Source organism: Cherax quadricarinatus, chromosome 34, assembly GCF_038502225.1.
Source record: "Cherax quadricarinatus isolate ZL_2023a chromosome 34, ASM3850222v1, whole genome shotgun sequence".
Lineage (NCBI taxonomy): Eukaryota > Metazoa > Arthropoda > Malacostraca > Decapoda > Parastacidae > Cherax > Cherax quadricarinatus.
Window position 1 is genome coordinate 31,224,875 of NC_091325.1, and position 23,843 is coordinate 31,248,717.

Here is a 23,843-nt window from a genome sequence, read left to right on the forward strand (position 1 = left end):
TTATTACTAGTCAGGCAGCCACCACCACGGATGTCAACAGTTCTTTATTTCTAGTCAGGCAGCCACCACCACGGATAACAACAGTTCTTTATTTCTACTCAGGCAGCCACCACCACGGATAACAACAGTTCTTTATTACTAGTCAGGCAGCCACCACCACGGATATCAACAGTTCTTTATTACTAGTCAGGCAGCCACCACCACGGATAACAACAGTTCTTTATTACTAGTCAGGCAGCCACTACCACGGATAACAACAGTTCTTTATTACTAGTCAGGCAGCCACTACCACGGATAACAACAGTTCTTTATTACTAGTCAGGCAGCCACTACCACGGATGTCAACAGTTCTTTATTACTAGTCAGGCAGCCACTACCACGGATAACAACAGTTCTTTATTTCTAGTCAGGCAGCCACTACCACGGATAACAACAGTTCTTTATTTCTAGTCAGGCAGCCACTACCACGGATAACAACAGTTCTTTATTTCTAGTCAGGCAGCCACTACCACGGATAACAACAGTTCTTTATTACTAGTCAGGCAGCCACCACCACGGATATCAACAGTTCTTTATTACTAGTCAGGCAGCCACCACCACGGATGTCAACAGTTCTTTATTACTAGTCAGGCAGCCACCACCACGGATGTCAACAGTTCTTTATTACTAGTCAGGCAGCCACCACCACGGATGTCAACAGTTCTTTATTACTAGTCAGGCAGCCACTACCACGGATAACAACAGTTCTTTATTACTAGTCAGGCAGCCACTACCACGGATAACAACAGTTCTTTATTACTAGTCAGGCAGCCACCACCACGGATAACAACAGTTCTTTATTTCTAGTCAGGCAGCCACTACCACGGATAACAACAGTTCTTTATTACTAGTCAGGCAGCCACCACCACGGATGTCAACAGTTCTTTATTACTAGTAAGGCAGCCACCACCACGGATGTCAACAGTTCTTTATTACTAGTCAGGCAGCCACCACCACGGATGTCTACAGTTCTTTATTACTAGTCAGGCAGCCACTACCACGGATAACAACAGTTCTTTATTACTAGTCAGGCAGCCACTACCACGGATAACAACAGTTCTTTATTACTAGTCAGGCAGCCACTACCACGGATAACAACAGTTCTTTATTTCTAGTCAGGCAGCCACTACCACGGATAACAACAGTTCTTTATTACTAGTCAGGCAGCCACTACCACGGATAACAACAGTTCTTTATTACTAGTCAGGCAGCCACTACCACGGATAACAACAGTTCTTTATTACTAGTCAGGCAGCCACTACCACGGATAACAACAGTTCTTTATTACTAGTCAGGCAGCCACTACCACGGATAATAACAGTTCTTTATTTCTAGTCAGGCAGCCACTACCACGGATGACAACAGTTCTTTATTACTAGTCAGGCAGCCACTACCACGGATAACAACAGTTCTTTATTACTAGTCAGGCAGCCACTACCACGGATAACAACAGTTCTTTATTACTAGTCAGGCAGCCACCACCACGGATGTCAACAGTTCTTTATTACTAGTCAGGCAGCCACTACCACGGATGTCAACAGTTCTTTATTACTAGTCAGGCAGCTACCACCACGGATGTCAACAGTTCTTTATTACTAGTCAGGCAGCCACCACCACGGATGTCAACAGTTCTTTATTACTAGTCAGGCAGCCACTACCACGGATGTCAACAGTTCTTTATTACTAGTCAGGCAGCCACCACCACGGATAACAACAGTTCTTTATTTCTAGTCAGGCAGCCACCACCACGGATAACAACAGTTCTTTATTACTAGTCAGGCAGCCACCACCACGGATGTCAACAGTTCTTTATTTCTAGTCAGGCAGCCACTACCACGGATAACAACAGTTCTTTATTACTAGTCAGGCAGCCACCACCACGGATAACAACAGTTCTTTATTTCTAGTCAGGCAGCCACCACCACGGACAACAACAGTTCTTTATTACTAGTCAGGCAGCCACCACCACGGATGTCAACAGTTCTTTATTTCTAGTCAGGCAGCCACTACCACGGATAACAACAGTTCTTTATTACTAGTCAGGCAGCCACTACCACGGATAACAACAGTTCTTTATTACTAGTCAGGCAGCCACTACCACGGATAACAACAGTTCTTTATTTCTAGTCAGGCAGCCACTACCACGGATAACAACAGTTCTTTATTACTAGTCAGGCAGCCACCACCACGGATAACAACAGTTCTTTATTACTAGTCAGGCAGGCACTACCACGGATAACAACAGTTCTTTATTACTAGTCAGGCAGCCACTACCACGTATAACAACAGTTCTTTATTATTAGTCAGGCAGCCACTACCACGGATAACAACAGTTCTTTATTACTAGTCAGGCAGCCACCACCACGGATGTCAACAGTTCTTTATTACTAGTCAGGCAGCCACCACCACGGATGTCAACAGTTCTTTATTTCTAGTCAGGCAGCCACCACCACGGATAACAACAGTTCTTTATTTCTAGTCAGGCAGCCACCACCACGGATAACAACAGTTCTTTATTACTAGTCAGGCAGCCACCACCACGGATAACAACAGTTCTTTATTACTAGTCAGGCAGCCACTTCCACGGATAACAACAGTTCTTTATTACTAGTCAGGCAGCCACTACCACGGATGTCAACAGTTCTTTATTACTAGTCAGGCAGCCACTACCACGGATAACAACAGTTCTTTATTTCTAGTCAGGCAGCCACTACCACGGATAACAACAGTTCTTTATTTCTAGTCAGGCAGCCACTACCACGGATAACAACAGTTCTTTATTTCTAGTCAGGCAGCCACTACCACGGATAACAACAGTTCTTTATTACTAGTCAGGCAGCCACCACCACGGATAACAACAGTTCTTTATTACTAGTCAGGCAGCCACCACCACGGATGTCAACAGTTCTTTATTACTAGTCAGGCAGCCACCACCACGGATGTCAACAGTTCTTTATTACTAGTCAGGCAGCCACCACCACGGATGTCAACAGTTCTTTATTACTAGTCAGGCAGCCACTACCACGGATAACAACAGTTCTTTATTTCTAGTCAGGCAGCCACTACCACGGATAACAACAGTTCTTTATTACTAGTCAGGCAGCCACCACCACGGATGTCAACAGTTCTTTATTACTAGTAAGGCAGCCACCACCACGGATGTCAACAGTTCTTTATTACTAGTCAGGCAGCCACCACCACGGATGTCTACAGTTCTTTATTACTAGTCAGGCAGCCACTACCACGGATAACAACAGTTCTTTATTTCTAGTCAGGCAGCCACTACCACGGATAACAACAGTTCTTTATTACTAGTCAGGCAGCCACTACCACGGATAACAACAGTTCTTTATTTCTAGTCATGCAGCCACTACCACGGATAACAACAGTTCTTTATTACTAGTCAGGCAGCCACCACCACGGATAACAACAGTTCTTTATTACTAGTCAGGCAGCCACTACCACGGATAACAACAGTTCTTTATTACTAGTCAGGCAGCCACTACCACGGATAACAACAGTTCTTTATTACTAGTCAGGCAGATACTACCACGGATAATAACAGCTCTTTTTATTCTAGTCAGGCAGCCACTACCACGGATGACAACAGTTCTTTATTACTAGTCAGGCAGCCGCTACCACGGATAACAACAGTTCTTTATTACTAGTCAGGCAGCCACTACCACGGATAATAACAGTTCTTTATTTCTAGTCAGGCAGCCACTACCACGGATAACAACAGTTCTTTATTTCTAGTCAGGCAGCCACCACCACGGATGTCAACAGTTCTTTATTACTAGTCAGGCAGCCACTACCACGGATGTCAACAGTTCTTTATTACTAGTCAGGCAGCCACCATCACGGATGTCAACAGTTCTTTATTACTAGTCAGGCAGCCACTACCACGGATGACAACAGTTCTTTATTACTAGTCAGGCAGCCACCACCACGGATGACAACAGTTCTTTATTACTAGTCAGGCAGCCACTACCACGGATGACAACAGTTCTTTATTACTAGTCAGGCAGCCACTACCACGGATGTCAACAGTTCTTTATTACTAGTCAGGCAGCCACTACCACGGATAACAACAGTTCTTTATTACTAGTCAGGCAGCCACTACCACGGATAACAACAGTTCTTTATTACTAGTCAGGCAGCCACTACCACGGATAACAACAGTTCTTTATTACTAGTCAGGCAGCCACCACCACGGATAACAACAGTTCTTTATTACTAGTCAGGCAGCCACCACCACGGATATCAACAGTTCTTTATTACTAGTCAGGCAGCCACTACCACGGATAACAACAGTTCTTTATTACTAGTCAGGCAGCCACTACCACGGATGTCAACAGTTCTTTATTACTAGTCAGGCAGTTACTACCACGGATGACAACAGTTCTTTATTACTAGTCAGGCAGCCACTACCACGGATGTCAACAGTTCTTTATTACTAGTCAGGCAGCCACTACCACGGATGTCAACAGTTCTTTATTACTAGTCAGGCAGCCACTACCACGGATGTCAACAGTTCTTTATTACTAGTCAGGCAGCCACTACCACGGATGTCAACAGTTCTTTATTACTAGTCAGGCAGCCACTACCACGGATGACAACAGTTCTTTATTACTAGTCAGGCAGCCACCACCACGGATGACAACAGTTCTTTATTACTAGTCAGGCAGCCACTACCACGGATGACAACAGTTCTTTATTACTAGTCAGGCAGCCACTACCACGGATGACAACAGTTCTTTATTACTAGTCAGGCAGCCACTACCACGGATGACAACAGTTCTTTATTACTAGTCAGGCAGCCACTACCACGGATGACAACAGTTCTTTATTACTAGTCAGGCAGCCACTACCACGGATAACAACAGTTCTTTATTACTAGTCAGGCAGCCACTACCACGGATAACAACAGTTCTTTATTACTAGTCAGGCAGCCACTACCACGGATAACAACAGTTCTTTATTACTAGTCAGGCAGCCACCACCACGGATAACAACAGTTCTTTATTACTAGTCAGGCAGCCACTACCACGGATAACAACAGTTCTTTATTTCTTTATTTCTAGTCAGGCAGCCACTACCACGGATGACAACAGTTCTTTATTACTAGTCAGGCAGCCACTACCACGGATAACAACAGTTCTTTATTACTAGTCAGGCAGCCACTACCACGGATAACAACAGTTCTTTATTACTAGTCAGGCAGCCACTACCACGGATGTCAACAGTTCTTTATTACTAGTCAGGCAGCCACTACCACGGATGTCAACAGTTCTTTATTACTAGTCAGGCAGCCACTACCACGGATGTCAACAGTTCTTTATTACTAGTCAGGCAGCCACTACCACGGATGTCAACAGTTCTTTATTACTAGTCAGGCAGCCACTACCACGGATGTCAACAGTTCTTTATTTCTAGTCAGGCAGCCACTACCACGGATAACAACAGTTCTTTATTACTAGTCAGGCAGCCACTACCACGGATAACAACAGTTCCTTATTACTAGTCAGGCAGCCACTACCACGGATAACAACAGTTCTTTATTACTAGTCAGGCAGCCACTACCACGGATAACAACAGTTCTTTATTACTAGTCAGGCAGCCACTACCACGGATAACAACAGTTCTTTATTACTAGTCAGGCAGCCACTACCACGGATGTCAACAGTTCTTTATTACTAGTCAGGCAGCCACTACCACGGATGACAACAGTTCTTTATTACTAGTCAGGCAGCCACTACCACGGATGACAACAGTTCTTTATTACTAGTCAGGCAGCCACTACCACGGATGTCAACAGTTCTTTATTACTAGTCAGGCAGCCACTACCACGGATGACAACAGTTCTTTATTACTAGTCAGGCAGCCACTACCACGGGTAACAACAGTTCTTTATTACTAGTCAGGCAGCCACTACCAGCCACTACCACGGATAACAACAGTTCTTTATTACTAGTCAGGCAGCCACTACCACGGATAACAACAGTTCTTTATTACTAGTCAGGCAGCCACTACCACGGATATTCTTTATTACTAGTCAGGCAGCCACTACCACGGATTATAACAGTTCTTTATGTCTATTCAGGCAGCCACTACCACGGATAACAACAGTTCTTTATTACTAGTCAGGCAGCCACTACCACGGATAACAACAGTTCTTCATTACTAGTCAGGCAGCCACTACCACGGATAACAACAGTTCTTTATTACTAGTCAGGCAGCCACTACCACGGATAACAACAGTTCTTTATTACTAGTCAGGCAGCCACTACCACGGATAACAACAGTTCTTTATTACTAGTCAGGCAGCCACTACCACGGATGTCAACAGTTCTTTATTACTAGTCAGGCAGCCACTACCACGGATGACAACAGTTCTTTATTACTAGTCAGGCAGCCACTACCACGGATGACAACAGTTCTTTATTACTAGTCAGGCAGCCACTACCACGGATGACAACAGTTCTTTATTACTAGTCAGGCAGCCACTACCACGGATGACAACAGTTCTTTATTACTAGTCAGGCAGCCACTACCACGGATGTCAACAGTTCTTTATTACTAGTCAGGCAGCCACTACCACGGATGACAACAGTTCTTTATTACTAGTCAGGCAGCCACTACCACGGATGACAACAGTTCTTTATTACTAGTCAGGCAGCCACTACCACGGATGACAACAGTTCTTTATTACTAGTCAGGCAGCCACTACCACGGATGACAACAGTTCTTTATTACTAGTCAGGCAGCCACTACCACGGATGACAACAGTTCTTTATTACTAGTCAGGCAGCCACTACCACGGATGACAACAGTTCTTTATTACTAGTCAGGCAGCCACTACCACGGATGACAACAGTTCTTTATTACTAGTCAGGCAGCCACTACCACGGATAACAACAGTTCTTTATTACTAGTCAGGCAGCCACTACCACGGATAACAACAGTTCTTTATTACTAGTCAGGCAGCCACTACCACGGATGACAACAGTTCTTTATTACTAGTCAGGCAGCCACTACCACGGATAACAACAGTTCTTTATTACTAGTCAGGCAGCCACTACCACGGATAACAACAGTTCTTTATTACTAGTCAGGCAGCCACCACCACGGATGTCAACAGTTCTTTATTACTAGTCAGGCAGCCACTACCACGGATGTCAACAGTTCTTTATTACTAGTCAGGCAGCCACTACCACGGATAACAACAGTTCTTTATTACTAGTCAGGCAGCCACTACCACGGATAACAACAGTTCTTTATTACTAGTCAGGCAGCCACTACCACGGATAACAACAGTTCTTTATTACTAGTCAGGCAGCCACTACCACGGATAACAACAGTTCTTTATTACTAGTCAGGCAGCCACTACCACGGATAACAACAGTTCTTTATTACTAGTCAGGCAGCCACCACCACGGATGTCAACAGTTCTTTATTACTAGTCAGGCAGCCACCACCACGGATGTCAACAGTTCTTTATTACTAGTCAGGCAGCCACTACCACGGATGTCAACAGTTCTTTATTACTAGTCAGGCAGCCACTACCACGGATGACAACAGTTCTTTATTACTAGTCAGGCAGCCACTACCACGGATAACAACAGTTCTTTATTACTAGTCAGGCAGCCACTACCACGGATGACAACAGTTCTTTATTACTAGTCAGGCAGCCACTACCACGGGTAACAACAGTTCTTTATTACTAGTCAGGCAGCCACTTCCACGGATAATAACAGTTCCTTATTTCTATTCAGGCAGCCACTACCACGGATGACAACAGTTCTTTATTACTAGTCAGGCAGCCACTACCACGGATAACAACAGTTCTTTATTACTAGTCAGGCAGCCACTACCACGGATAACAACAGTTCTTTATTACTAGTCAGGCAGCCACTACCACGGATAACAACAGTTCTTTATTACTAGTCAGGCAGCCACTACCACGGATGAGAACAGTTCTTTATTACTAGTCATGCAGCCACTACCACGGATAACAACAGTTCTTTATTACTAGTCAGGCAGCCACTACCACGGATGTCAACAGTTCTTTATTACTAGTCAGGCAGCCACCACCACGGATGTCAACAGTTCTTTATTACTAGTCAGGCAGCCACTACCACGGATGTCAACAGTTCTTTATTACTAGTCAGGCAGCCACTACCACGGATGACAACAGTTCTTTATTACTAGTCAGGCAGCCACTACCACGGATGACAACAGTTCTTTATTACTAGTCAGGCAGCCACCACCACGGATGTCAACAGTTCTTTATTACTAGTCAGGCAGCCACTACCACGGATGTCAACAGTTCTTTATTACTAGTCAGGCAGCCACCATCACGGATGTCAACAGTTCTTTATTACTAGTCAGGCAGCCACTACCACGGATAACAACAGTTCTTTATTTCTAGTCATGCAGCCACTACCACGGATAACAACAGTTCTTTATTACTAGTCAGGCAGCCACTACCACGCATAACAACAGTTCTTTATTTCTAGTCAGGCAGCCACTACCACGGATAACAACAGTTCTTTATTACTAGTCAGGCACCCACCACCACGGATAACAACAGTTCTTTATTACTAGTCAGGCAGCCACTACCACGGATAACAACAGTTCTTTATTACTAGTCAGGCAGCCACTACCACGGATAACAACAGTTCTTTATTACTAGTCAGGCAGCCACTACCACGGATAATAACAGTTCTTTATATCTAGGCAGGCAGCCACTACCACGGATGACAACAGTTCTTTATTACTAGTCAGGCAGCCACTACCACGGATAACAACAGTTCTTTATTACTAGTCAGGCAGCCACTACCACGGATGTCAACAGTTCTTTATTTCTAGTCAGGCAGCTACCACCACGGATGTCAACAGTTCTTTATTTCTAGTCAGGCAGCCACTACCACGGATGTCAACAGTTCTTTATTACTAGTCAGGCAGCCACCACCACGGATGTCAACAGTTCTTTATTTCTAGTCAGGCAGCCACTACCACGGATAACAACAGTTCTTTATTACTAGTCAGGCAGCCACTACCACGGATGTCAACAGTTCTTTATTTCTAGTCAGGCAGCCACTACCACGGATGTCAACAGTTCTTTATTACTAGTCAGGCAGCCACTACCACGGATAACAACAGTTCTTTATTTCTAGTCAGGCAGCCACTACCACGGATAACAACAGTTCTTTATTACTAGTCAGGCAGCCACTACCACGGATAACAACAGGTCAGGCAGCCACCACCACGGATAACAACAGTTCTTTATTACTAGTCAGGCAGCCACTACCACGGATGACACAGTTCTTTATTACTAGTCATACCACAACAGTTCTTTATTACTAGTCAGGCAGCCACTACCACGGATAACAACAGTTCTTTATTACTAGTCAGGCAGCCACCACCACGGATAACAACAGTTCTTTATTACTAGTCAGGCAGCCACTACCACGGATAACAACAGTTCTTTATTACTAGTCAGGCAGCCACTACCACGGATGACAACAGTTCTTTATTACTAGTCAGGCAGCCACTACCACGGATAACAACAGTTCTTTATTACTAGTCAGGCAGCCACTACCACGGATGACAACAGTTCTTTATTACTAGTCAGGCAGCCACTACCACGGATGACAACAGTTCTTTATTACTAGTCAGGCAGCCACTACCACGGATAACAACAGTTCTTTATTACTAGTCAGGCAGCCACTACCACGGATGACAACAGTTCTTTATTACTAGTCAGGCAGCCACTACCACGGATAACAACAGTTCTTTATTACTAGTCAGGCAGCCACTACCACGGATAACAACAGTTCTTTATTACTAGTCAGGCAGCCACTACCACGGATGACAACAGTTCTTTATTACTAGTCAGGCAGCCACTACCACGGATAACAACAGTTCTTCATTACTAGTCAGGCAGCCACTACCACGGATAACAACAGTTCTTTATTAGTAGTCAGGCAGCCGCTACCACGGATAACAACAGTTCTTTATTACTAGTCAGGCAGCCACTACCATGGATAACAACAGTTCTTTATTACTAGTCAGGCAGCCACAACCACGGATACCACGGATAACAACAGTTCTTTATTACTAGTCAGGCAGGCACTACCACGGATAACAACAGTTCTTTATTACTAGTCAGGCAGCCACTACCACGTATAACAACAGTTCTTTATTATTAGTCAGGCAGCCACTACCACGGATAACAACAGTTCTTTATTACTAGTCAGGCAGCCACCACCACGGATGTCAACAGTTCTTTATTACTAGTCAGGCAGCCACTACCACGGATGTCAACAGTTCTTTATTACTAGTCAGGCAGCTACCACCACGGATGTCAACAGTTCTTTATTACTAGTCAGGCAGCCACCACCACGGATGTCAACAGTTCTTTATTACTAGTCAGGCAGCCACTACCACGTTCTTTATTACTAGAGGCAGCCACCACCACGGATATCAACAGTTCTTTATTACTAGTCAGGCAGCCACTACCACGGATAACAACAGTTCTTTATTACTAGTCAGGCAGCCACTACCACGGATGTCAACAGTTCTTTATTACTAGTCAGGCAGCCACTACCACGGATGACAACAGTTCTTTATTACTAGTCAGGCAGCCACTACCACGGATAATAACAGTTCTTTATTACTAGTCAGGCAGCCACTACCACGGATAACAACAGTTCTTTATTACTAGTCAGGCAGCCACTACCACGGATAACAACAGTTCTTTATTACTAGTCAGGCAGCCACTACCACGGATAACAACAGTTCTTTATTACTAGTCAGGCAGCCACTACCACGGATAACAACAGTTCTTTATTACTAGTCAGGCAGCCACTACCACGGATAACAACAGTTCTTAATTACTAGTCAGGCAGCCACTACCACGGATAACAACAGTTCTTTATTACTAGTCAGGCAGCCACTACCACGGATAACAACAGTTCTTTATTACTAGTCAGGCAGCCACTACCACGGATAACAACAGTTCTTTATTACTAGTCAGGCAGCCACTACCACGGATTTCAACAGTTCTTTATTACTAGTCAGGCAGCCACTACCACGGATAACAACAGTTCTTTATTACTAGTCAGGCAGCCACTACCACGGATAACAACAGTTCTTTATTACTAGTCAGGCAGCCACCACCACGGATGTCAACAGTTCTTTATTACTAGTCAGGCAGCCACTACCACGGATGTCAACAGTTCTTTATTACTAGTCAGGCAGCCACTACCACGGATGTCAACAGTTCTTTATTTCTAGTCAGGCAGCCACTACCACGGATAACAACAGTTCTTTATTACTAGTCAGGCAGCCACTACCACGGATAACAACAGTTCTTTATTACCAGTCAGGCAGCCACTACCACGGATAACAACAGTTCTTTATTACTAGTCAGGCAGCCACTACCACGGATAACAACAGTTCTTTATTACTAGTCAGGCAGCCACTACCACGGATAACAACAGTTCTTTATTACTAGTCAGGCAGCCACTACCACGGATAACAACAGTTCTTTATTACTAGTCAGGCAGCCACTACCACGGATAACAACAGTTCTTTATTACTAGTCAGGCAGCCACTACCACGGATAACAACAGTTCTTCATTACTAGTCAGGCAGCCACTACCACGGATAACAACAGTTCTTTATTACTAGTCAGGCAGCCACTACCACGGATAACAACAGTTCTTTATTACTAGTCAGGCAGCCACTACCACGGATAACAACAGTTCTTTATTACTAGTCAGGCAGCCACTACCACGGATAACAACAGTTCTTTATTACTAGTCAGGCAGCCACTACCACGGATAACAACAGTTCTTTATTACTAGTCAGGCAGCCACTACCACGGATGTCAACAGTTCTTTATTACTAGTCAGGCAGCCACTACCACGGATGACAACAGTTCTTTATTACTAGTCAGGCAGCCACTACCACGGATGTCAACAGTTCTTTATTACTAGTCAGGAAGTTACTACCACGGATGACAACAGTTCTTTATTACTAGTCAGGCAGCCACTACCACGGATGTCAACAGTTCTTTATTACTAGTCAGGCAGCCACCACCACGGATATCAACAGTTCTTTATTACTAGTCAGGCAGCCACTACCACGGATAACAACAGTTCTTTATTACTAGTCAGGCAGCCACTACCACGGATGACAACAGTTCTTAATTACTAGTCAGGCAGCCACTACCACGGATGACAACAGTTCTTTATTACTAGTCAGGCAGCCACTACCACGGATAGTTCATTACTATTCAGGCAGCCACTACCACGGATAACAACAGTTCTTTATTACTAGTCAGGCAGCCACTACCACGGATAACAACAGTTCTTCATTACTAGTCAGGCAGCCACTACCACGGATAACAACAGTTCTTTATTACTAGTCAGGCAGCCACTACCACGGATAACAACAGTTCTTCATTACTAGTCAGGCAGCCACTACCACGGATAACAACAGTTCTTCATTACTAGTCAGGCAGCCACTACCACGGATAACAACAGTTCTTTATTACTAGTCAGGCAGCCACTACCACGGATAACAACAGTTCTTTATTACTAGTCAGGCAGCCACTACCACGGATAACAACAGTTCTTTATTACTAGTCAGGCAGCCACTACCACGGATAACAACAGTTCTTTATTACTAGTCAGGCAGCCACTACCACGGATGACAACAGTTCTTTATTACTAGTCAGGCAGCCACTACCACGGATGACAACAGTTCTTTATTACTAGTCAGGCAGCCACTACCACGGATGACAACAGTTCTTTATTACTAGTCAGGCAGCCACTACCACGGATAACAACAGTTCTTTATTACTAGTCAGGCAGCCACTACCACGGATAACAACAGTTCTTTATTACTAGTCAGGCAGCCACTACCACGGATAACAACAGTTCTTTATTACTAGTCAGGCAGCCACTACCACGGATAACAACAGTTCTTTATTACTAGTCAGGCAGCCACTACCACGGATAACAACAGTTCTTTATTACTAGTCAGGCAGCCACTACCACGGATAACAACAGTTCTTTATTACTAGTCAGGCAGCCACTACCACGGATAACAACAGTTCTTTATTACTAGTCAGGCAGCCACTACCACGGATGTCAACAGTTCTTTATTACTAGTCAGGCAGCCACTACCACGGATAACAACAGTTCTTTATTACTAGTCAGGCAGCCACTACCACGGATAACAACAGTTCTTTATTACTAGTCAGGCAGCCACTACCACGGATGTCAACAGTTCTTTATTACTAGTCAGGCAGCCACTACCACGGATAACAACAGTTCTTTATTACTAGTCAGGCAGCAACTACCACGGATAACAACAGTTCTTTATTACTAGTCAGGCAGCCACTACCACGGATAACAACAGTTCTTTATTACTAGTCAGGCAGCCACTACCACGGATAACAACAGTTCTTTATTACTAGTCAGGCAGCCACTACCACGGATAACAACAGTTCTTTATTACTAGTCAGGCAGCCACTACCACGGATAACAACAGTTCTTTATTACTAGTCAGGCAGCCACTACCACGGATAACAACAGTTCTTTATTACTAGTCAGGCAGCCACTACCACGGATGACAACAGTTCTTTATTACTAGTCAGGCAGCCACTACCACGGATGACAACAGTTCTTTATTACTAGTCAGGCAGCCACTACCACGGATGACAACAGTTCTTTATTACTAGTCAGGCAGCCACCACCACGGATGTCAACAGTTCTTTATTACTAGTCAGGCAGCCACTACCACGGATAACAACAGTTCTTTATTACTAGTCAGGCAGCCACCACCACGGATAACAACAGTTCTTTATTACTAGTCAGGCAGCCACTACCACGGATAACAACAGTTCTTTATTACTAGTCAGGCAGCCACTACCACGGATAACAACAGTTCTTTATTACTAGTCAGGCAGCCACTACCACGGATAACAACAGTTCTTTATTACTAGTCAGGCAGCCACTACCACGGATAACAACAGTTCTTTATTACTAGTCAGGCAGCCACCATCACGGATGTCAACAGTTCTTTATTACTAGTCAGGCAGCCACTACCACGGATGACAACAGTTCTTTATTACTAGTCAGGCAGCCACCACCACGGATGACAACAGTTCTTTATTACTAGTCAGGCAGCCACTACCACGGATGACAACAGTTCTTTATTACTAGCCAGGCAGCCACTACTACGGATGACAACAGTTCTTTATTACTAGTCAGGCAGCCACTACTACGGATAACAACAGTTCTTTATTACTAGTCAGGCAGCCACTACTACGGATGACAATAGTTCTTTATCACTAGTCAGGCAGCCACTACCACGGATGACAACAGTTCTTTATTACTAGTCAGGCAGCCACTACTACGGATGACAACAGTTCTTTATTACTAGTCAGGCAGCCACTACTACGGATGACAACAGTTCTTTATTACTAGTCAGGCAGCCACTACCACGGATGACAACATTTCTTTATTACTAGTCAGGCAGCCACTACCACGGATAATAACAGTTGTTTATTTCTAGTCAGGCAGCCACTACCACGGATAATAACAGTTCTTTATTTCTAGTCAGGCAGCCACTACCACGGATGAGAACAGTTCTTTATTACTAGTCAGGCAGCCACTACCACGGATAACAACAGTTCTTTATTTCTAGTCAGGCAGCCACTACCACGGATAACAACAGTTCTTTATTTCTAGTCAGGCAGCCACCACCACGGATGTCAACAGTTCTTTATTACTAGTCAGGCAGCCACTACCACGGATGTCAACAGTTCTTTATTACTAGTCAGGCAGCCACCACCAGGGATGTCAACAGTTCTTTATTAGTAGTCAGGCAGCCACCACCACGGATGTCAACAGTTCTTTATTACTAGTCAGGCAGCCACTACCACGGATGTCAACAGTTCTTTATTACTAGTCAGGCAGCCACTACCACGGATGACAACAGTTCTTTATTACTAGTCAGGCAGCCACTACCACGGATGACAACAGTTCTTTATTACTAGTCAGGCAGCCACTACCACGGATGACAACAGTTCTTTATTACTAGTCAGGCAGCCACTACCACGGATGTCAACAGTTCTTTATTACTAGTCAGGCAGCCACTACCACGGATGACAACAGTTCTTTATTACTAGTCAGGCAGCCACTACCACGGGTAACAACAGTTCTTTATTACTAGTCAGGCAGCCACTACCACGGATAATAACAGTTCTTTATTTCTAGTCAGGCAGCCACTACCACGGATGACAACAGTTCTTTATTACTAGTCAGGCAGCCACTACCACGGATAACAACAGTTCTTTATTTCTAGTCAGGCAGCCACTACCACGGATAACAACAGTTCTTTATTACTAGTCAGGCAGCCACCACCACGGATAACAACAGTTCTTTATTACTAGTCAGGCAGCCACTACCACGGATAACAACAGTTCTTTATTACTAGTCAGGCAGCCACTACCACGGATAACAACAGTTCTTTATTACTAGTCAGGCAGCCACTACCACGGATAACAACAGTTCTTTATTACTAGTCTAGTCAGGCAGCCACAGGCACCACGGATAACAACAGTTCTTTATTACTAGTCAGGCAGCCACTACCACGGATAACAACACGGATAACTACCACGGATAACAACAGTTCTTTATTACTAGTCAGGCAGCCACTACCACGGATAACAACAGTTCTTTATTACTAGTCAGGCAGCCACCACCACGGATAACAACAGTTCTTTATTACTAGTCAGGCAGCCACTACCACGGATAACAACAGTTCTTTATTACTAGTCAGGCAGCCACCACCACGGATAACAACAGTTCTTTATTACTAGTCAGGCAGCCACTACCACGGATAACAACAGTTCTTTATTACTAGTCAGGCAGCCACTACCACGGATAACAACAGTTCTTTATTACTAGTCAGGCAGCCACTACCACGGATAAAAACAGTTCTTTATTAGTCTAGTCACGGATAACAGCCACAGGCACCACGGATATCAACAGTTCTTTATTACTAGTCAGGCAGCCACTACCACGGATAACAACAGTTCTTTATTACTAGTCAGGCAGCCACCACCACGGATAACAACAGTTCTTTATTACTAGTCAGGCAGCCACCACCACGGATAACAACAGTTCTTTATTACTAGTCAGGCAGCCACTACCACGGATAACAACAGTTCTTTATTACTAGTCAGGCAGCCACTACCACGGATAACAACAGTTCTTTATTACTAGTCAGGCAGCCACTACCACGGATAACAACAGTTCTTTATTACTAGTCAGGCAGCCACCACCACGGATAACAACAGTTCTTTATTACTAGTCAGGCAGCCACTACCACGGATAACAACAGTTCTTTATTACTAGTCAGGCAGCCACCACCACGGATAACAACAGTTCTTTATTACTAGTCAGGCAGCCACTACCACGGATAACAACAGTTCTTTATTACTAGTCAGGCAGCCACTACCACGGATAACAACAGTTCTTTATTACTAGTCAGGCAGCCACTACCACGGATAACAACAGTTCTTTATTACTAGTCAGGCAGCCACTACCACGGATAACAACAGTTCTTTATTACTAGTCAGGCTGCCACTACCACGGATAACAAGTTCTTTATTACTAGTCAGGCTGCCACCACCACGGATAACAACAGTTCTTTATTACTAGTCAGGCAGCCACTACCACGGATAACAACAGTTCTTTATTACTAGTCAGGCAGCCACTACCACGGATAACAACAGTTCTTTATTACTAGTCAGGCTGCCACTACCACGGATAACAACAGTTCTTTATTACTAGTCAGGCAGCCACTACCACGGATAACAACAGTTCTTTATTACTAGTCAGGCTGCCACTACCACGGATAACAACAGTTCTTTATTACTAGTCAGGCAGCCACTACCACGGATAACAACAGTTCTTTATTACTAGTCAGGCAGTCACCACCACGGATAACAACAGTTCTTTATTACTAGTCAGGCAGCCACTACCACGGATAACAACAGTTCTTTATTACTAGTCAGGCAGCCACTACCACGGATAACAACAGTTCTTTATTACTAGTCAGGCAGCCACTACCACGGATAACAACAGTTCATAATTCCTAGTCACGCAGCCACTAACAGTTCTTTACTAGTCAGATACCACGGATAACACAGTTCTTTATTACTAGTCAGGCAGCCACTACCACGGATAACAACAGTTCTTTATTACTAGTCAGGCTGCCACCACCACGGATAACAACAGTTCTTTATTACTAGTCAGGCAGCCACTACCACGGATAACAACAGTTCTTTATTACTAGTCAGGCAGCCACTACCACGGATAACAACAGTTCTTTATTACTAGTCAGGCAGCCACCACCACGGATAACAACAGTTCTTTATTACTAGTCAGGCAGCCACTACCACGGATAACAACAGTTCTTTATTACTAGTCAGGCAGCCACTACCACGGATAACAACAGTTCTTTATTACTAGTCAGGCAGCCACTACCACGGATAACAACAGTTCTTTATTACTAGTCAGGCAGCCACTACCACGGATAACAACAGTTCTTTATTACTAGTCAGGCAGCCACTACCACGGATAACAACAGTTCTTTATTACTAGTCAGGCAGCCACTACCACGGATAACAACAGTTCTTTATTACTAGTCAGGCAGCCACTACCACGGATAACAACAGTTCTTTATTACTAGTCAGGCAGCCACCACCACGGATAACAACAGTTCTTTATTACTAGTCAGGCAGCCACTACCACGGATAACAACAGTTCTTTATTACTAGTCAGGCAGCCACTACCACGGATAACAACAGTTCTTTATTACTAGTCAGGCTGCCACCACCACGGATAACAACAGTTCTTTATTACTAGTCAGGCAGCCACTACCACGGATAACAACAGTTCTTTATTACTAGTCAGGCAGCCACTACCACGGATAACAACAGTTCTTTATTACTAGTCAGGCTGCCACCACCACGGATACAACACGGATAACAACAGTTCTTTATTACTAGTCAGGCAGCCACTACCACGGATAACAACAGTTCTTTATTACTAGTCAGGCAGGCACCACCACGGATAACAACAGTTCTTTATTTCTAGTCACAACTAGGATTCTTTATTCCTAGTCAGGCTGCCTCGACCACGGATAACAACAGTTCTTTATTACTAGTCAGGCACCCACTACCACGGATAACAGCAGTTCTTTATTACTAGTCAGGCACCCACCACCACGGATAACAACAGTTCTTCATTACTAGTCAGGCAGCCACTACCACGGATAACAACAGTTCTTTATTACTAGTCAGGCAGCCACTACCACGGATAACAACAGTTCTTTATTACTAGTCAGGCAGTTACTACAACGGATAACAACAGTTCTTTATTACTAGTCAGGCAGCCACTACCACGGATAACAACAGTTCTTTATTACTAGTCAGGCAGCCACTACCACGGATAACAACAGTTCTTTATTACTAGTCAGGCTGCCACTACCACGGATAACAAGTTCTTTATTACTAGTCAGGCTGCCACCACCACGGATAACAACAGTTCTTTATTACTAGTCAGGCAGCCACTACCACGGATAACAACAGTTCTTTATTACTAGTCAGGCAGCCACTACCACGGATAACAAGTTCTTTATTACTAGTCAGGCTGCCACCACCACGGATAACAACAGTTCTTTATTACTAGTCAGGCAGCCACTACCACGGATAACAACAGTTCTTTATTACTAGTCAGGCTGCCACTACCACGGATAACAACAGTTCTTTATTACTAGTCAGGCAGCCACCGCCACGGATAACAACAGTTCTTTATTACTAGTCAGGCAGCCACTACCACGGATAACAACAGTTCTTTATTACTAGTCAGGCTGCCACTACCACGGATAACAACAGTTCTTTATTACTAGTCAGGCAGTCACCACCACGGATAACAACAGTTCTTTATTACTAGTCAGGCAGCCACTACCACGGATAACAACAGTTCTTTATTACTAGTCAGGCTGCCACTACCACGGATAACAACAGTTCTTTATTACTAGTCAGGCAGCCACTACCACGGATAACAACAGTTCTTTATTACTAGTCAGGCAGCCACTACCACGGATAACAACAGTTCTTTATTACTAGTCAGGCAGCCACTACCACGGATAACAACAGTTCTTTATTACTAGTCAGGCTGCCACCACCACGGATAACAACAGTTCTTTATTACTAGTCAGGCAGCCACTACCACGGATAGCAACAGTTCTTTATTACTAGTCAGGCAGCCACTACCACGGATAACAACAGTTCTTTATTACTAGTCAGGCAGCCACTACCACGGATAACAACAGTTCTTTATTACTAGTCAGGCTGCCACTACCACGGATAACAACAGTTCTTTATTACTAGTCAGGCTGCCACTACCACGGATAACAACAGTTCTTTATTACTAGTCAGGCAGCCACTACCACGGATAACAACAGTTCTTTATTACTAGTCAGGCAGCCACTACCACGGATAACAACAGTTCTTTATTACTAGTCAGGCTGCCACTACCACGGATAACAACAGTTCTTTATTACTAGTCAGGCTGCCAATACCACGGATAACAAGTTCTTTATTACTAGTCAGGCTGCCACCACCACGGATAACAACAGTTCTTTATTACTAGTCAGGCAGCCACTACCACGGATAACAACAGTTCTTTATTACTAGTCAGGCTGCCACCACCACGGATAACAACAGTTCTTTATTACTAGTCAGGCAGCCACTACCACGGATAACAACAGTTCTTTATTACTAGTCAGGCAGTCACCACCACGGATAACAACAGTTCTTTATTACTAGTCAGGCAGCCACTACCACGGATAACAACAGTTCTTTATTACTAGTCAGGCTGCCACCACCACGGATAACAACAGTTCTTTATTACTAGTCAGGCAGCCACTACCACGGATAACAACAGTTCTTTATTACTAGTCAGGCAGCCACTACCACGGATAACAAGTTCTTTATTACTAGTCAGGCTGCCACCACCACGGATAACAACAGTTCTTTATTACTAGTCAGGCAGCCACTACCACGGATAACAACAGTTCTTTATTACTAGTCAGGCTGACACTACCACGGATAACAAGTTCTTTATTACTAGTCAGGCTGCCACCACGACGGATAACAACAGTTCTTTATTACTAGTCAGGCACCCACTACCACGGATAACAACAGTTCTTTATTACTAGTCAGGCTGACACTACCACGGATAACAAGTTCTTTATTACTAGTCAGGCTGCCACCACCACGGATAACAACAGTTCTTTATTACTAGTCAGGCAGCCTCCACCACGGATAACAACAGTTCTTTATTACTAGTCAGGCTGCCACTACCACGGATAACAACAGTTCTTTATTACTAGTCAGGCAGCCACCGCCACGGATAACAACAGTTCTTTATTACTAGTCAGGCAGCCACCACCACGGATGTCAACAGTTCTTTATTTATAATGAAAATGAGAGAAGAGAAACAATGTCCAGCGAACAGTCTTTATGGATCTTAAGAATAATAAACTTTTCATCTATTTTTACTCTCACATACTGAATATTTACTCTCAATATATATACATGTATATACAAAACACTTGTGACTTCTTTTATCCGATGGAAATTAAATTTGAACGTTCATCAACATTTATCTCATAAAGGTAGGTGATTCTTGTTTTTTCCTATTAAAATAATGATCTGAATCATTTAAAATGTATATATTCAAAAGCCATTTTGTTTTACCAAGTTGTGAGTTGATACTGGCAATGTTTTACAATTTTTTTTACATTCTCTTTTGTAAGGGAGCAAGAAATTTTTGAACTAATTTCTTCTTATGAAGAGTTTGTAGTGGGAGATGCAGTGAAAAATAATACATTATATCCTTTCATGTTTTTGGTAATCCTGTATACATGTTTATCAGGTAACAATAAGAGAATGTCAGCATCGGCAGTGCTCATGTATAACCAGAGACGCCATCAATGATCTGCGTGTATTCCTTAGATTTTCAATCTATGCAGAGGTATCCCCTTAAGGAAGGTTCCTTGACGCTGGTGAGGGGCTCTTGATGTAGGGAATTGGATCTGTGCTCCAGTTCCCTGAATTAAGTCTGAGTGCCTTCCACCCCCCCCATAGGCGCTGTATAAACCTACGGGTTTAGCGCTTCCCTCTTGATTATAATAATAATAATAATATGCACAGGTATGATAATGTAAAGTAAAAGGACACAAGTGCAACTAATGTGACATTTTTATTGTGGTAACGTTTCGCTCTCTAGGAGCTTTATCAAGCCCTAACGGCTTGACAAAGCTCCTGGAGAGCGAAACGTTGCCATAATAAAAATGTCACAGTTGCGCTTGTGTCCTTTTACTTTACATATTGTCGGTAATTCTACCAACATTATTACAGGTATGATAATACTGAAACTATGGAACTAAGACATATCTGCACATCCGTTATATATGATGTACTTTACATGTCTCTGTAAGAAAATTGAAAAGGTCACCAGTGTTCAAACGTTTTGTGTGGAACTAATTCAATACATTTAACTTTTAATAAATGTATTGAATTAGTTCCATACACGAAGAAAATATTTTCCTTCAGAGTCCTTGAGAAGTGGGTTTTTGAGCCCCCCCACCCCCCCACTCCCTTTGTACATGTCTTTTCATCAGGTGACCCCGCCCATACATCAGCCAATCCAGCAGCATCCAAAAGATCTCTTAGACCATTCAAAAACTTAATGAAATGCAAAGAGCAGCAAGGTTTGGTATTAATATCAGATAATAATAATATTAATAATAATGTTCATTTGTACAGGTACTTGATACAACTTATACAGACTTAGCTGACAATAATGACCTACTATAGAAAGTCCCTGATTATGCAGAGCATTTCGGGAAACTTAGGTTAATTTTGTCCCCAGGATGCGACTCACACCATTCGGCTAACACCCAGGTACCTACTTACTGCTAGGTCAAAAGGGGCAGCAGGTGTCTTAAGGAAACGTGGCCAACGTTTCCACCCGTACCGGGGATCGAACTACGGATCTCAGTGCGTGAGGTAAGTGTGCTAACAAACAAGCTACGATATCCGGGTAGGCTTCTCGGATTCTTAACTCTTTAGGTGAATACAAACATCAGTTGATTTCAGTTTAAGTAAATAATCATATTTAATACTTCCTGTGATTTTTTTTTATATTTTGGGGACACAAAATATTATACTCTGTAAATTGTTAAGTAATAATCTTTATTCATTTTTATAGTTTGGCCTCTTTTTTTCTAGTACAAAAATTTGAAAAAATCGTTAAATTCGATGATATGCTCATTATTTTGTTTCTCGATTTTGAGTGTGATAAACTTAAAATTTAACTTGTTGTGCAATATGCTTTGTATTCTGCACAAACTTAAAAAAACCTGGTCACTCACTAGTACCGGTACGTGTATCGTGACGCTTTTCCTGGTAACTTTTACAGAAATGCAACCAATCCACGAGCATCCACTTAGAGGTTGCTCACTCACCAGCGTGTGCAAAAGAATGCAAGGGTATGTAGAGGATGGCTTATGAAAGAATTCTTACGAGGACCAGCAATTTTTCGTAACGACGGGTTATCGTTATCATCTGGTTTTATAATAAATATTAAATACCATAATGTATTTGGTAAGGTCTGGACTTCTGCAGATGAAAAAAAAATATAAAAAAATGCACATTTTTGCTAAAATACTGACTCAAGCTGAAGGATCCCGAGACACGTAAACGATGAGGTTTAATGATAGTAATTAATCACTGCATCTTCTGATCCATGCGAGAGATATAAACAATACCAGAAGCTTCATGAATCAAGTATCGGGGCGACACTACCCATCTCCTATGGTGAGCACCAAGCTTACAGAGCAAACAATATTTATCTCATTTTCTTTTATTGCAGTTTTTTGCAACAATTTCACCTAGTGGAGGTGACGAGGATGGAAAAGCTATAAATATTTATTTTTTTTATAGTATGGTTACGATCAGTAGAATAATACTCACTTTCCTTGTTAAGTCTGATCTGCTTCCTGGCGACGCCGTACTCATTTACTACTGAGCAGTTGTAGGCACCAAAGTCGTGAGTATCAGCGTCATGGATCACCAAGATGTTCCTTACACCCTCTTCTTGCTCGTCCTCAACTACCTCGTAGCGAGGATCACCTGCAGGGCACGAAATCCGAGTCAGTGGAAGGTGTTAGATGTCACCTGTAGAGCTTAGGGCATGAGGATTAGTTGAGTTCGTTATCGATTCTGCTTCGGAGGTGGAAGCTTTAGAAATCACCTGCTTGGAAGGGGGAAGAAGTATTAGTGGAGGGTGTTGTGAATCACCTGCCTGAGTTAGTCCAGGTATTTGGTGGTACCTGCTGTTACCCGGAAGGAGGTAGAGATTTGTAGAGGGAATTGTGGGTGACGTTAACTGCTACCAAGGAGAGTGTTGGAAGTGGTTATGTACTTGGGAGGAGGGAGAGTTAGTAAATGATTAATTATTAATGAGATATTAGTGCTGGTGTTTGTAATATCATAGATCACATATTGGGAAGGAAATGGGAATCACTGGCAGTGTTAGGGAGTAGAGTTTAAACGTTATGGTGGTACTTTCAACGAAGACAACTCAGGTTCAGATGTTGTTTAGAATGGTGAAAATGTAATATTGTACAGGAAGTGAGGTGTT

At 43.3% G+C, this 23,843-nt stretch overlaps 1 protein-coding gene across 1 annotated transcript in view; it reads right to left on the reverse strand.

The window, feature by feature from the left end:
• The window catches only part of LOC128693665 (synaptogenesis protein syg-1-like), a 244,980-nt gene that overhangs the window by 88,246 nt on the left and 132,891 nt on the right, over positions 1-23,843 (reverse strand). The window contains exon 4 of the mRNA XM_070091248.1: positions 23,174-23,332. Coding sequence (XP_069947349.1) covers positions 23,174-23,332 — 159 coding nt within the window. The remainder of the gene's footprint in view (positions 1-23,173; positions 23,333-23,843) is intronic.